We start from the raw sequence: 16,840 nt of genomic DNA on the forward strand, positions 1-16,840 counted from the left end.
ACTTCTAGCTGAACCTTTTTTGATGACTTGATTCTGCACTATATTTTAACAGACTCAAATATTCATACAAATGCATGTTTACAAATTTTGATTTGTTGTCTGCAACTTTTTGTGCGACATTATGATGACTTAAACTGCATTTGCAACATACACAAACAGGCTAGTTTTCTTTTTTTATTATGTTTTTTTATTTCAGGCATCAGTTAAACCTTGTTAACGGAAGTGTTGCAGAAACATGGTTTGTAGGGTACAGCTTTGTGAAAGCAATGTTTTGCCTCGAACACAGGATGTGATCCCAGAGTTCCTGGTTGCTTGAATGCAATTGTTGTTGTAGCACAGAGGAAGGAACTTATCAGAAGCTTCCTTTGAAAGAGGAAAGTGCCCCCTTCCTTTCTGGAGATGCAAACTTTTTTTTGTGTGTGGTGAGAGAGGGATAGGAGAGAGGAAAAAGTTGGAACAGTTTAGCACAGTTGTGATGAGTAAATTACTGGATTACGTGCAGTTCGCTTCCATTGGTCATCCATTTTAGAAGATAATTCCTCTGTTTGAGCGCTGAAGAGTAACTGTTAGAATCGGTTTCTCAGGTAAGAGAAGAATTGCTGACATCTGTTCTAAATTTATGTGGATACGAAGCCAGAAGGAGAATTGAGTTTCACCAGCAGTATAACTCTTGTCAGTTCTTCTGTTAAAAGACAAACAAAAAAAAAAAAAAACACAGTTTTTCTCTTTGCATTCGGGTTACGGTATTTTTTTGTGACATTCAGATGTCTCGTACAGTAACCTAGCCTGCCGTATCTGCCATCAATGGAACATTAAAAGAAATATTCTCATTCGTTTTCGACTGGTCCCCCCGACCTCCATTGAGTGAAAGGCTGTATTTCTACACCCTAGTCATGGCCATGTCAGGTCAGGTATAAAGAATTAGATAGATCAGTATTTTATATAGCTCTGAAACTTCAGATCAGTATTTGTATGCGTATGTATGAATTGTAGATGCTGTGCGAGTGCCGGTAAGCACGTGATGGTATGTGTGGTTGATTTTGTCATTGCATTTTATGTGGTGAGCTGTACTCATTTGTTAGTCTCATGAATATGGACAACGGTCAATTATATTTGAAATGTCACTGCCCAACACAGTAGGAAATTTGACATGCGAGGCCTTTCCCTCTTTTCCAAGATGCATTTAGTTGATACTGCAGTCCATAGGTGGGGGTGGAGAGAGTGTTCCCATTCATGCTTGCATCCCACATTCTCCGATGTAAACCTGTGTATACAATGTACAATATATACACAAACAGCATATCCTGTTGCCAAATTTTTGACAATGCGTGAATTTTGTAGTTTTCCTAACATTTTTCTGGTTTGCTGCCAGGGCAACCTGAGAATATCTACAAATGAATAGCCGTCTCGGCACGTATGTATGTTCGCTGGAGAGGCAGATGTGTGATGATAATGTGCTTTACCACACCAGTCTGACATCTGACATCTCATGTGTCATGCGGAGTGCAGCCAGATGGTGTCCTTGACTCCTGCAAGAATAAAAGAGGTTACACAGTGTGATGGCTTGTTACTATACATTAGATCATATCTCACTCTAACAGGCTTTTATTATGATAATATACTTAGATGTCCTAGACATAAAGATAGTGTCCATAAAATACAGTATTTATTCTGTGTTGCAGTGATTGTAATGGTAATGGTGGATAATGCATTGAAGCTGATAGATATTTGGATACATGGTTACATTTTTTTTTTATTTTCCATATACAGCTTTATTGAAAGATAATTTTATGAAGGCTGCAATTAAATCATGTTTGATTAAAAAAAAAAAAAAAAAACTGCAAAAAAAAACGAGTGACTCCCAGACTAAAATAAATATATTTGAGGAGATTTTCTTGTCACTTACACAACAGAGGGGATATTACAGTCTCTGTTTTCATCAGTTTATGCATACAGCTAATGCCTCCTGCAGTGAAAATGACTTCTAGTGATTAATGACTGTGCCAAAAGATTAGAAGAGGCTAAGAAGGGATAACAACAAAACCAAAAACTATATAATTTGATTGTTTAGTCACAAAATTAACCCCTGCCTGAGCAGTAATATTTAAAACTATTATTTGATTTAGGTCAAAAACTACTGTTTACATTTTTAATGCCTGTAATAAAGTGTGTCCCATTCTGGTTGTAGAACAGCAGAGGCAGGTTAGTAATTCCACAGTTTTATGTACATGCAAAGAATATGCATTATTATGGCACTTAAAGAAAGTGGTTATAGCATCACTTAATGCACTACCATAAAAAATTTGTGCGCATTTGTGATCAATAAATTATGCACATCTGAAAGATCTTGCTGCCTTTAATTAACGGAAGTCAGTCATTCAGTTATGGCAGTACAGATGAACTCTATCTCAGTCGAGAAACAGCTAATGTCAAAAGCTGAAGGTCAGAGGCAAACAAAAAAAACACAAAGGAAAGCCTGGAGCAACCGAACCGTTGCTATTGTGGATACACAAAGTCAAAACATGAGTAGAAACTCCTTCAATTATCAGACTCCCCATCAGGGACCAGTTGCTGTGTGCTGGTGCTTTTGGGCTCCAAAATAATATAATACAATGTAAAATATGTTTATAAGCAGAGAAGGCTCTTATTAATAATTCAGTGCTTTGCCTCTTGACTGTGAAAATAATATTTGAGGCTCATCCACTCTTATTGTATCATTAGCATAAACACTTGGATAAAAACAAAGGATGATCCACACACTCCATGTAGCCTCTCAACCTCCTGTAGTTTCTACCATAGAGTTGATTGAATAATGTATAGGCTTGAACATTTTACAATGCCCATTTCTTGATCTTACTGTAGATGTGGGAAAATCCTCATCTCTGTAGTAATCATAATCTTTGTCTCTATTGTGTTGTTTGCATGTGAAGGACACAAAGGCTTAAAGTAAAAGAGATACTCTGCTCATTTTAATTGCAAAGACTGGTGGAAATAAAATTGTGCATTTCATCCCTGGCTTTAAAGGGAGTTGTTTGGCTATAATAGCTGGGGTTTGTGAACAGGAAGTGGGAACCTTACTGCTTCCTTTATAGTGAAAATGGAGACTGAAAAAACTGAGCTCTGACGGTAAAACAAATAGAAAGATAAATTAAGATCCCTGTTACTGTGTTGCCTATCGCTCACTTCAAATGCTTTCAAAAACATGTTTTAGCTTACTGTAAAATTACATTATTTATTACCAGTTGGTTGCCGTTGTGTCAAATGGACGAGTTTGCATTACGTCACCCACCAGCAGGAGCGTCAACTGGTCAATGGGACCTAGTGCATTCTGGTAGTTGCGAAAAATGCGAAAGCCACTTTGTGCTGTCTTTGCAGTAGAGCTATGCTGACACTTTTGAAATTGGTGCTATGACCAGAAAAAACGAGATGAAAGACTGTCTTTCCAGCAGTAAAATACATCTGTATGTTACTCATAATAGCAGATTGGAGGCAATCAGTCTTTGAGTGAAAGATATTCAAACATTATTTTGTTGGCCAGATCAATTCCTGTCCTCATCAGATAATGTGCAGTTATGATTGAGGTAGATACTAGTGGGCACAATAGCTGGTTGCGTCCACTCTTCCAAACCTGCAGTGGGAGGTTTGTGGAGGCGGATGAGAGATTGTACAGTATTGAAACGCAGCAGTTTGAGTGCAAGGTCCTCCTCTTACCTTTGTCAAGGAAATGGAAATTAGGAAACAACTACAGAGAGAACAGGAATAAAAGTTCACTGCCATTTTTTATGTCAGTGTGTGGACTTGCAGTGATAAAAAATCATGGAAACAGTTAATTGGGAGCTCAGGTGCCGAACATTAATATTAATTGAGTTATTGCAATATCCATAAATCCTAACTAGATGGTATGCAGTGTTAAGCAGGCAGGTTAAAGCTTGTTGTGTTTCATAATCTTTCATGGCTCACAATCCATTTCTAAATCCAATTACCACCTGCCCCATGGGCACATACAGCTTCCTTTGACAACTGGATCAAAATAAAGTTGTTAAAACACTCAATCCAGTAGTGTAGTGTAGATGAAATACCCTATGGCAGGGGTTCTCAACCTTTTTGGATATGGGACTCAGCAAGCTGGCAAAGAGTGGTGGGAGGATGGGGTTCTTTGTAATTCAAAAATCCAGAATTTATCTGATCTATGAATATGCAAATGTGTTGGACAGAAAATGTCTCCTACTTCACTGAAAAGTCAGTTCTCAATTGCACATCACACTTGTGCAAACTGCGGAGATTTAAACTGAGCACGGAGGAAAAATTCACAGCCTACATCAATCTGCACAGTGAATTTGGAATGATCGGCTCTTGTCAGACAACACCTTTGCAGCCCGTTCACCTACACTATGCCCGGTCCCCCCACAGCATAGCACTATTCTCTTTTCATATGCTGGTTATGCAGTCAGCATTGATCAAATCTCCCCAAATTACCTTGTGTACTGTTCCCCTGTCCCTTTGCCTTTGAAGTATGAGTTAAGGTTTGGTATCTCAATTACCTGCATGGTGCAGTATTAACCTTTTCCAGAAGCAGGATCAATTTAAATGCAAAAGACTGTTTTCTGAAGCCCTGACGGAAGAAGAGGCCGCTTACTGACCTTGAAGGTTCATCAGTATGTAGTTTTTCACTTGTAATCGCAGGGGGCTTTCAAGACAGCGACTGAAGGGGAATATTTTTTTCCGCATGGCTACATACACTGAGACATTCCCCACGGGATTGTGTTTGATGTGAGAATGGCAGACTGCACAGATGTGTGTTAGTGTGAGATAAATTTTGCTTGCCTTGAAGAGTGTGTGTTGGTTATTTATGAGAGAGTTATTAATGTATCCTGCTTTTCTGTTTATGGATGAGCGTGCGTGTGTATCTACATACATTAATGGATTACAAGCTCCTTCTACAGTAGTAGTCCTGATCGTACAGTGTAGTTAGTAGTCTTCCCCTTTCCCCTTCTTGAGCAGTGAATTACTTTAAGGTGTGACCTCATCATCCTGGCTCTATGATACCCCACCTCCCCCCTCACTGGAAGAGCAGGCAGCCCTGTTATCACACACACACACACACACACACACACAAAAACATACACATACTTACACAGGGACACACAGAGCAGCAGCAGAGGGGACTGGGCAGGGCTTGGGAGATTTTCTCATTTTATTTCCAGAGTATATATGTCCATCTCTCAGAGTGTGTGTGTGCATGTGTGTGTGCGTGTGTATCTACATACATTAATGGATTACAAGCTCCTTCTACAGTAGTAGTCCTGATCGTACAGTGTAGTTAGTAGTCTTCCCCTTTCCCCTTCTTGAGCAGTGAATTACTTTAAGGTGTGACCTCATCATCCTGGCTCTATGATACCCCACCTCCCCCCTCACTGGAAGAGCAGGCAGCCCTGTTATCACACACACACACACACACACACACACAAAAACATACACATACTTACACAGGGACACACAGAGCAGCAGCAGAGGGGACTGGGCAGGGCTTGGGAGATTTTCTCATTTTATTTCCAGAGTATATATGTCCATCTCTCAGAGTGTGTGTGTGCATGTGTGTGTGCAGGGGAGAGACAAGCAGAGAGAGAGAGAGAGAAAGCGAAACAGGGGAGACGAAGGGGAGGGAGTGTGGATCATGCATGTGCATTAACTCAGCTCCAGCGGCGCAGCAGCAGCAGCAGCAGCAGCAGCAGCACAGGAGGGAAAGAGAGAGAGAAAGACAGAGAGGGAGAGTTGGAGGGAGGGTAGTAGTCTCAGGCACAGGAACAAAAGCTGCAGAGGACTGCTTTCCATCTCCACCAAAAGAACAACGGAGGAGTAATAGAAGGAGGAGGGGGTGGTCATGATAGTAGTGAGACAATAACGGCAGAGAAGAGGCACATTGTAGTCAGAGAGGACTGAAAACAAGGCTCTTCTCTCCTCTGCTCTCCATGTTTTTGGGGACTCAACGTGCCATTGCCTTCGTCTCCAAAACCAGAGGAGGATGTCTGTGTCGGGGAAGAAGGAATTTGATGTGAAGCAGATCCTCAGGCTCCGCTGGCGCTGGTTCAGCCATTCATCTCAAGGTTCGGCCGGCGGTGGAGGCGGCGGCGGCGGCGGCGGCGGCGGGGTGGGAGGCTACATCCAGCAGGATGGCCTGGACCACAGAGGGACGCCTGTCCAGGGCCGGCTGAAGAGTCACTCACGGGAAAGAGGCATTGGAGGACTACGGAAGACTAACAGCCCGGTCCACAGCATCTTGGCACCGACGCCAGGGCCCACACCTGTCTATGTCAGAGCAGGTCAACAATCATGGCAGCATCAGCAGAACACCATCCAGGGTCTCCAGGTCAACGAGGAATCCTCAAAGAGCAGCTCCTCACCCAGCACCACGAGGAAAGAGGACGCCATCACTGGCCAGGAAGCTGTGAAGAACAGCACAGAGGAACCTGCAGAGGTGGAGGCCAGAGACAGGTACGACTGTGAGGAGACACAGATTTATTATGTGGCGCCACATCAGTCACGCTGCATATCGCATGATCAGTCAGCGGAAACCAGATTATGGGATACTATTTTGGTTCGCTCATGTTTCATAGTGAAAGTATTGCTGCTAGATAAAATCTGCATCTAATTGAGAAAGTCTGATGCCTGAGGCAGCACCCCAGGATTAGAAAGTAGGAATGTTTTGTTGTCATCAGGAAAAATAAGCACAGTTGTGCTATCAACATTAAATGCTGCTTACTTAGCACCTAGCAGCCATACTTAAAATCTGTTTTCAACATTTCTGAGACTATGTACACACACACACACACACATATATATATATGAAGAGTATATCTACAGCTTTTTCACTTTACTAAATATTTGCACTTTCAGCCTGCATGTAGATCCTTTAATTAAGCAAAGATTAAATTATCTGCACAGCTATCATGTTCCAATTTACTCTGGCTCGGCAGCTGCCACCATGGCTCACCTGGGGACAGCTCACTCTCATTGTCCACAGCATGTTAGGCAGGGTAAACCAATAAAGCATCCTTTTAATTATTCAGTTTCCTGAGAGCCAAGGTTTTTTTTCCTGCTATCTGGTCTGTGTTGTGGTCCAGATTATATGCACTGTATGACTTTGCCTGATTCCTTCAGAGCATTTAGTTTTTACACATTACACTAATGCATTCTTTCGTAGAGTTAAAAGTGGATAGCGGGAAAGAGCCATTACATCACGAAACATGTACCGGACCTATAAAAAGAGGAAGCAATGCAATCACATGAATTATCTAGACTGCCACTACAAGCACTTTATAAGCCAAAAGCTGTCATAACTAATGGCTGGCACAGGTTATTTAATTTATTGTCTACTAAAATCTTATCACAAACCCTGATGGCAAACTCTCAGGGTCGTACATGCTTTTGTTCACCAGCTATAAATCCAACCCCCCGCTTTTCCAGGTTGTATTTTCACCCCGTCTTCCCTGTGATGCTACGTCTTCTTCCAGGAAGTAAACAGGTTAGAGGTGTGTGTGTGTGTGTGTGTGTGTGTGCGTGTGTGCGTGCGTGCGTGCGTGCGTGCGTGTGTGCGTGTGTGCGTGCAGAACACTAAAAGCACCTCACATCAAGGATGAAAAGACCAAGTCTCCCTTTTATCTTGTCTGTGACATTCTAAGGTGATTGGTCCTTAAGCTTCCCTGCGTGCTTTTGTTCTATGCACCTGGCGATGAAATGAACAATGAAAGTGAACCTGTTTCTTTGTTTCATAAAGAGCTCGCAGTGATTAAGCAGGCAATTCTAAATACACAATCTCAGTCTACAGCCAAAAATGTGTCAATGTGGATTAAATGAATGCCACAGGCAGTGGACGGTCGAGTTCCCTTAAGAGAACATGAATTATTCTGAGTCAAGATACACTTTTGGAACGGGCTTGACGTTCTGCTCTTCTCGTTGGTATAATTGGCAGATGTTCATGTTTTGGGGTCCCTGTATGTGAGGAGTGCATGCATAAAAGATGTGCCTCACAGTGAAAATGTGTAACTCTGGCTCTCAGGGGGGACCTTGAGTTCATGCTGGCCATGTAAAATACAGCAGAGCCATCATATTTTGACAATGATACTGAAATATTAAAATAGTTCTGCTCTGGTGGATCATAAAATATATCCTTGGCTCGGCTGGACTTGGTTGTAGTGATATCCATTTATGAATTTGATAATCAGCGACAGAACCTGATATTTCAGTATTTTTAGTGGTTTGAATATCTTTTCCCACTCAAGCTTTCAATAATATCTACAGAAAATACATTTTTTTTTTTTTTTTTTTAAATAACAGTGATATCGTTAAAGGTATACTGTGTAGAAGTTGTCTAAAAAAAATAACGCACCAACTCTCAATCATCACTTGTGACCCACTAGAAGTATGTGGCAGTATTTGTTTAATCTACCCACTGCCTGTATTTTCTTCTTATTTTGCGATGTTCAGGATGGTCCTGGGCATAGTTTCCCTTCCAGTTTCTGTTTTGGTACTCCCACCTAATTTTGAACTGTTCAGAGCATTTCGACCAAAAATAAGTTGGTTCTGATTATGCAATGACTTCGATAGTAGAAAGGCTGCAACTTCAGTTTGACCTGAGTTACAGGGTCCGCATGGTCATATGAAGCATGTAAAAAGTCATACATGTCACAAAAAAGTTGTGATATTAGTAAAAATAAATCAGAGTTTTGGAAAAGTCATTGAATTTTATTTTGTAATGAAATTGTTATTCCAACTTCCACTTAATGTGACATGAGGGCAAATTTATGATCTGTAGCTCTTGACCTAACGTAGCTCTAATGTGAGTCGACTTGTGACGTATGTTTACCATCATGTACGTTTCTCATTTTTTTCCCCACTTTCTGTCTCCTTACTCATGTATGCATATTTCCTTCAAGTATTTTTAGACTTTGAATCTCATATGTTTAAAAAAAACGCCTGGCTAATGGAGCAAGAAAAAAAAACATTTATTATGGGTCCTTGAAAAGTCATGGAAAATATTTGAAATTTTGCCCAGCAAAATGTGTGGGAACCCTGTAGTTTTGAAGGAAGTTCAGATAGTTTCATGTGCCATGGTGCCACTTTTCAATCAAGTTTGTTCATAATGGAAGAGCTGCTACTCTGTAACTGTGCAGGACTTTGTTGTAATGTTTGGACAGGCGCCGCATCTGTAGATGTTCAGAGTTGCACGGCGAATTAGGCCAGTGACTGCATGACACATTATGGCTTGCATGTACGTCGGCGACTAAGCAGATGTGTGGATGTCACTGAGATATGCACATTCATTTACTCCACCAGCTGGGTGGCCCTATTACGTCTCATATCATAAATCCTTGACACATAATTTGTCACAATCCCTCAGGCCGAATGAAGAAACGAGATCTGCTGGCTGTGAAAAATACAAAAGTTTTGGCCGTTCCTGTGTAGTTGGAAAATATGTGTCAGTCATTTTGTGGTACATGCTCCTCAGTGATTAGTTTCATTCACACAATGTCTACAAGGAAGCCGTCCCATCAGTTTATTTCACTCCGTCATTAATATGGTTTCTTACATTTTGTTATTAATATTCAAGATTGCTGTCAAACTGAGCTAACTGACAATGTCTATGAAAACAGCTCATCCTAACTCGCTGCTGTATCTTATTGGAATAAACCATGTGATAGAAGCATACATTTAGAATTCTGCATGACTTTAAGGCCCTATCTATACATATAGAGATATTTTTTTAAACTGATATGTCTCCCCTCTGTCTTTTAAAAAAATCTGTCCACACAACCTTCATTTTACAGAATATCCACACAAGAAAAAAATAAAAACGCCAACCCCAAGTAGTCTCCACTCGTCACAAAGTTAGTAAAGCCATTCTTGTTGTTTCTAGTGTATGCTCATTACACAAAGCAACAATGGGCACATGCAAATTGAGGAGATTATTTACATGTCCACACAGATAACACAGTAACCCGCGTTTTGAAAAATCTGCCCTTTAGAAAGCATTTTTGTTTGTTTGTTAGTTTTAAATCTGTTTTAGTGATCCTAAACTTCTTTCGTGCATGTAGACAAAAAGCCAAAACATAAAGAAAAATATCTTTTTATTAATATTCCCATTAATTAACAGGTGTTTTATATGGTAGGAATAGAGTTATTAGTGCCAGAACTATTAAAAAACAAACAAACAAACAGTAACAGTGCCTTAACAGTGCCTGAACCAATGCTTTTTTCAAAAGAAAGCACAAAATATGCTTTTTTTTCATTGCAAAGGCAAGCTTGCACTGGAAATGAAATATTTTACCTCTTGACAACTTGAAGTAAACTTAGATATTTAAATATAAAATTAATACAAAACACTATTAAAAATTCATATAACACATTCACATAATAAAACTTAACCCAACAAGAATAATGTCACACTAAATAACAGTTACAGTAATAATGACAGCAAAATACATTTTGAGTTGGGATCTATTATTGTCTCCCTAACTCAAGAGAAACTCAGCAGCCAGAGATTTCTCCATCATCTGATTAGCAGCTGAGATTGTCACTACAATCAGGATAGCTGGTCCACCTTAACAGTCCACCTCCCAGACTGCATATAAAGATGGACGATGCATCCCCACTTACCCCTGCTATGCTTAAGTGAAGCAAAAATATCCCTAATGGGAGCGCTGCAATCTTGTGTTGGTGATGTCATTCGGAGCCGGAGTATATGCTGTAGCGATCTCAAAGGTGGGGGCGTTTCACCAAAACACCCATTTGACTACCAATGAGCAGCCCCATTGAACACACAGATTGGCTGTCACAGCTATCAGTAATGATTGAAAATCCCCTTTTTGTAGAATCGAATATCTCATTAAAACCAAACTTATCATAAAATCTATCACTTGCAACAAACATCAGGATGATGAGAACTACTTTCAGCGACTGAAACCATCTCTGAGAAACATTAATTTGGCATGTACTTTGAGTTTTTAGTTTGGCCAATGTCCCATTCACTAACATGGAGGGCTGGGCTTTACAAACTATACTGCAGACAAACCCCAGGGGGTGATTAAGATTGAAAAGTTACACTTTGGGGGGAACTGCCACATTGTCCATCTTAATATACAGTCTATGTTCCACCTTAAGAGAGCCTGGTCAATGTCAATATGAGGCTAACTTCGCGAGCTAACTTTGGGGCTAACCCCCTTTCCTTTTATCAGTGGGTGGCAAGCAAAACACCACAGTTTGGCTCGGGTCTTGAAGAGTTGCAGCATTTATTAACTGTCAAATAGCCTCGGCTATACTGACACTGCACTGCTATGTTTAGCTTCATACTCTGCCCCGGTTACGGCAGCCTCACTGTCACTATTGCATACGCTCTCTCTCTCCGGCTTTCTTTGGCACACTTGCAACGCACATAATGTGCCACCAAAATCTGTGTCATGATTCATACTGCTTGAATAGGAACCAGTGTCAATGTAGCACCAGGTTTCGGTACCTAACCCAAGGCTAGAGGGTTACTGGAAACATTATTGAGTTAATGAAACAGACCTTTTTTATTCATATACTTCACTGTAGTTAATTTAGTTTTTAAGCACATTCTAAAAACTTTCCTGAGTGCCATGAAGTCAGTGACTTATTCATGTTGTGGTTTGTGCCGGTATGATAATTCTCATTCTGTTAGCTTTCTACTGAATCTAGTTAACCTTTCTCTTTCAACTGACTGGTACTCATCTACAGAGCTGCTAAATCAAATGCAGTTGAGCACGTAGATGATACTGTGTTGTTTCCTTCATTTGCTTCTAGTGCTCTTTAGTAATACATATACTGCATATCTGTTGTGTTCACATGACTCTCATCCCAGTAACCTCCACCCACCATTGCCAGAGAATATATGACAGGAGTTAACCTGAATGGAATGGAAACCCTGACCTCTCCCATATAAACACTAACAGAGGCTTGAGTCAGCGGGCTGTTAGTTTGAATGATATCTCAATTCCCTCTCCATCGCCTTGGAAAAGAAATACCACCACCTCTTCCCCTGTCAACAGCAGTAATTCAGATATTTGTTCGATGTCTCTCAACAGCACAAGGCTTATAGGGTCTCGGTCTGCATGTGACACATCCAGCAGAGGCGTCCTTAAGAGGCTGTAAATTGCAAAATACAGTGTATCTGTTGTAATCTCAAAATGACATCCTTGGGGGTGTAGGAGATTTTGTGCTTGCATGTAATTGATTCTGAGCGTTCCCTAACTTTGCCAAATCAGCATTCTGTACGCAGCATGGCCATCGCAGATGGAAGCTAAAGATCAAGCCAGAGTTTTCAGTAGCCCCTCCTTGTGCTTTTTGCAGAAGGCGATGAGATACAGTACAATTATATGCTGGACACATACCCTCAGTTCCTTTCAAATGCGGATCAGTCACTTATTTCCCCCAAATGGACCTAATTCAAAGAAAATAATGCCTGACACATCTTTCTATGAATTTTACATGGGCACTATTAGTAGGGGCCATGACTCCGTTCAGGAGTGTCCTGAGGCACTCACATCCAGTAATTTACATCGAAAAAGAATCATAGAGGCATGAACAACTGTGATCAAGCTGAAAATGTGGCAATGTAGACAAAAAATAACTTCTAATCATATTCAAAGTAGGGAGGTGTTTTAGAAAATATCCAGTAGAAATTAGTAGGAATTAGTAGAAATTAAATTTTATTACAGTTTACAGTTATGCAAAGTTAATGGCATTGTCACTTTGAGTGACAGGCTGTTTGCAAGGCATAACCACAGTCTGTAGCCCCTTTCCCACTGCATTTCTTGGCAGAAGTGGTATACAGTATTGTTAACTATGCTTTGATTAGTTTATAATAAACTAAAAATAAGAATACTTGAGCGGTTCCTCTTCCACGGTGTCCGCCATGTTATTCTATAAAACCCAAGAATGAACAAACCAAACACTGGCTCCAGATAGGGACAGTTGTGTTTTTGTGTTGGCTACTGTAGATCTCCTACACACAATGTGCAACCTCTCTGCTAGATGTCACTAAATCCAACACATTGTATCTATAAGCCTACCGCGCTAGATGGGTTGCAAATCTAATATATAGTGGGCGAGCGAGGACCGACTGCTTTAATAATTTGGATTAATTTGTTTACCCACTAACATCAGATGTAAATAAATTATGGACAATCCAACAATGATGACAGTCTCATACACTTTGCAAGTTAACCTGCCATCAGCAAAGCAGAGAGGAGCTTTCTGCTAAGATCTGCACATTTTTCACTTACAGGATGTCCCCAACCCCCAACACACACACACACACACACACACACACACACACACACACACACACACACAGACACTACTCCAACTTCCTCATCATCACAATCCCAAGGCCGAGCTCGTGGTCACAGTTAATCTAAGATCAAGGACTGAAAATCTCATTATGGAATTAAAATGTGCCATTAAAAGATACCATACCTGTACCGTTCTAGTAATAACAGGCTGGGCTTAACAACAGGAATTTAATCACTATTTTAAAATATATTCATCTCCTGGCACATTATTCCTCAGTGGCTTCAAGCAGATATTTCATTTATGCGTGCAAGTCAATTATGGAGATTTTCATTATTAAACGAACAGATTTTTGACTGATGAGTTTTCATTTTCTCTGTGCAAGATTTAACTTCTCTTGACACAGTTTCTTAATATTCAAAACAGGAATTGGTACGCCACCTGAGATGTTCATTAGCTCCTCGCAGACATTCTGCTGACATGACTTCTCCACCATCAATTCTTCTTTACAACGTGTGCGGTTTTGGGTAAGAGCTGAGGGGAGATGCTATAAGGAGGCAATATTTCATTTCTGTTAATAGCAGTGGTAATTTTCCACTGCACTCTCTAACATAAAGGCCCGCTGGCCACATTCAGAGCAGATTTCAAAAGACATGGTTCCCGTACTCGGCTCCATTTCCTCCATCATTATCAATATTAAGTATGTCCGGTCTAACAATGGCATCAGAAGAAGAATGTCTGTTGCGAGGCCTCGGTGAGATAGTAAAAGTGCATAGAGGAAAATCTATTTCTGCTCAGAGTTATCATCTCAGCCTCACTGCCGGGATCAAGTTATTACAGTCAGTGTGTATATTTCTCTCCACACAAAGCCGAATGACAGTAATACCGACTGTCAAAGCACAGAGGCAAAAAGATCTCATGGAATATATAGACTTGGCACATGCTGCATGAGGCTTTGTATGAGTTGTTGGATTCTCAACCCAACCCAAGCTCCTCAGCAGCCTTCAGGGGCAAATGGCTGTTATAATCCATTTTGAAAGAGACATTTCCCATTTGGCCCAGGCAGGCACGACTTTCCCTCTTGTAGAGAGATGGAGTTGACACTAGTTGGAATAAGACTGAGATTCTCAGCAACATGTCTGACTCACAACCTCTACAGCTCGGGGCTAATCCTGGCTGACGAAAGCACATCCTGAATCGTCCGACCATTCGTCTAGGAGGGCAGTTTTCTGCACAGCGAGAGGTTAAACTGATTACAGCAGATGGAACAGAGGAAGAGACATAAAACATGATATTTTAAATATCTCCGATGTTATTAATAAGAGCTGCAACAATAAATCGATTAGTTGTCAACTATTAAATTATATCAGCAACTAATTTTGTTATCACTTCATCAGTTTGAGTAATTTTTTAAGAAAAAAAACCCCAAAAATTATGTGATTCCAGCTTCTTAAATCTTAATACTTTCTATTTTCTTTACTCCTCTGAAGCCCAGTTTGAATGGGACTAATAGAAAACCTCCAAAATGATTACAAATAATCAGAGGTCCCTCAGTGTGATTTTAATTCTGAGTGAATCTGCCATGTCTGTAATTTGTCAAGTTAAAATCCACCACAAATTACCCACCGTATTTCTCCAAACATAGAGATCGTGTGATGAGATTACTCCCAAGCTAATCGGCATCCTGGTTATTCGGGGTTTTATTTGGGCTTCCTTTTTTCTCCATGCCTCATTTCTGTCTGCCAGTCGAGAAATAGAAAGGCTGCGTTGGCAATTATAAAGAAAGTTTGACAGCATTTTAGGTGCAGAAGGCTCATCTCGCTACACAGCATGGAGACCTGTTTGCAAAAAAAGCAAGCTCAAATCAATCAGGAGGGTGAAATCTCGAAAGGTGATGAGAATGAGGTGACAATATGTGGTAGAATCGGTTGTTTGTTTTACCCACATTTCAAAGAACAAAGGAGGTTAACAGTGTACATCACCACTATAGTGCTGTGTAGTGTTTCAGTGTTGTATAGACTTGCAAATACACCATATGGAGTCACTGTGTGCATCATATCTGGGAGATAATGAGTAAATTCAAGTAAAATACAGACTTCACTTATCCCAGGGCTTCCCAGTTAAGGGAAATGGGATCCTGGTACCAGTTTGCATACTAACATTGCAATACAGTAAAGTACAATATGTGTTTGCCTGTTGCCCACCATTAAGTTTATTTTATGGCCCTCCAAGGGAAAACGTGTGGGCACCCTTAGCTCATCCTATCAGAATGCACTGCATGCAACACAGACATAGGGAGTTTCTTTATTAATTCCACAAAGTTACCAGGCAATAGTAGTCCTTTGCAAATATGGCTTTAGACAGTAAACTGAATGTCTTTGGGTTGTGGACAAAACAAGACATATGATGATGTTATCTCGGGCTGAGGGAAACACTAATCAATATGGTTCACCATATTCTGTCATTTTATGGACCAAACAACTAATGGATTAATTAGAAAATAATTAACATCAAAATAATCATGAGTTGCAGCCCTGTTGTTAATGGGTGTCATTTCTTTGTATTAGCACTGTATCTTGTGCTCAAATATATATACCATATGGAGTTACTATATCGCAGTCTTAAAACAGACTCCTCACCACACAGCGTCTGCTTCACCTGAATATCTCGTTAGAGTATTTTGATTATGGGGTGTTTTTTTCTCAGATCCAATTAGTCACATTGCGGTGTGATATCTTTGGGAAGGTGTGAGGCGGAAGTGACAAGACTTCAGGTGAAATGTGCTCACTGTAGAAAGAAAACATCATGTGTACTACTGCAGGATAATGTGGATGTGAAATAGAAGCCCCTGTATTCTGTTCTGTTCTATTGTATTCTTTTATATAGGCTAATTTACCTTCTCACTGTTGAAGGAACACAAGTTGGCACATTGAGATGGTTTGTAGGGCACAAAAGAAATCTATAGTCCCTGTTAGGATCTGTGGCTCTCTGTGAATTGCTTAGTAATATGCGATGCACAGCAGTGTCCCTACAGCAGTTTCTCCAGAGTAAGGTGTTCTGGGGCTTTACTGCCTCAATAAAATTGGGCTATACCTCTGATGATCCAACTCTCTACTGAAAGCGAAATACACACCTCAGAGAAATTTACTGCTCCCTAGAATGTGATACCAAAGCAATTAGTGTCGGAGAGATTGGTAGGCATGAAAAATCCTTACAGCATGCCTTGGAGCCAATACAAAGGCAATGCATCTCAGTTTTACGGCCCCATTGCTTATTCAGTCTTGTTTGGTGTTCCTCTCCAAGACTCCAGAGTCATTGGGGAATTATTGTGACAAGGCAATAAATTACTCTTGCATTTAGCATAAAGTCTCCCAATAAAGGTTAGACTATAGGATACTGCAGTGACCGGAGGGCAGTATAAACAATTCCCAGAGGGAAGATGTTGTTGCTTTTGTTAATCAAAGAGGAGAAAGTCACACACTTGGCTAAAAACTTTATAATAGTGTGTTAATCAGGACATCGATAAGAGCCATCG

The 16,840-nt window shown here is 40.5% G+C and overlaps 1 protein-coding gene across 2 annotated transcripts in view; it reads left to right on the forward strand.

The window, feature by feature from the left end:
• Positions 1-16,840, forward strand: part of klhl4 (kelch-like family member 4) — a 48,039-nt gene that overhangs the window by 4,278 nt on the left and 26,921 nt on the right. Inside the window, exons 1-2 of one of the 2 annotated variants that reach the window (XM_042493110.1) lie at positions 444-584; positions 6,017-6,492. In XM_042493110.1, the coding sequence (XP_042349044.1) occupies positions 6,023-6,492 (470 nt within the window). In that variant the 5' untranslated portion in view covers positions 444-584; positions 6,017-6,022. Of the gene's footprint in view, positions 1-443; positions 585-6,016; positions 6,493-16,840 lie in introns of those variants that run through there. The other variant, XM_042493109.1, reaches the window with a different exon arrangement.

The sequence above is a fragment of the Plectropomus leopardus genome, chromosome 9 (genome assembly GCF_008729295.1).
Source record: "Plectropomus leopardus isolate mb chromosome 9, YSFRI_Pleo_2.0, whole genome shotgun sequence".
Taxonomy (NCBI): Eukaryota; Metazoa; Chordata; class Actinopteri; order Perciformes; family Serranidae; genus Plectropomus; species Plectropomus leopardus.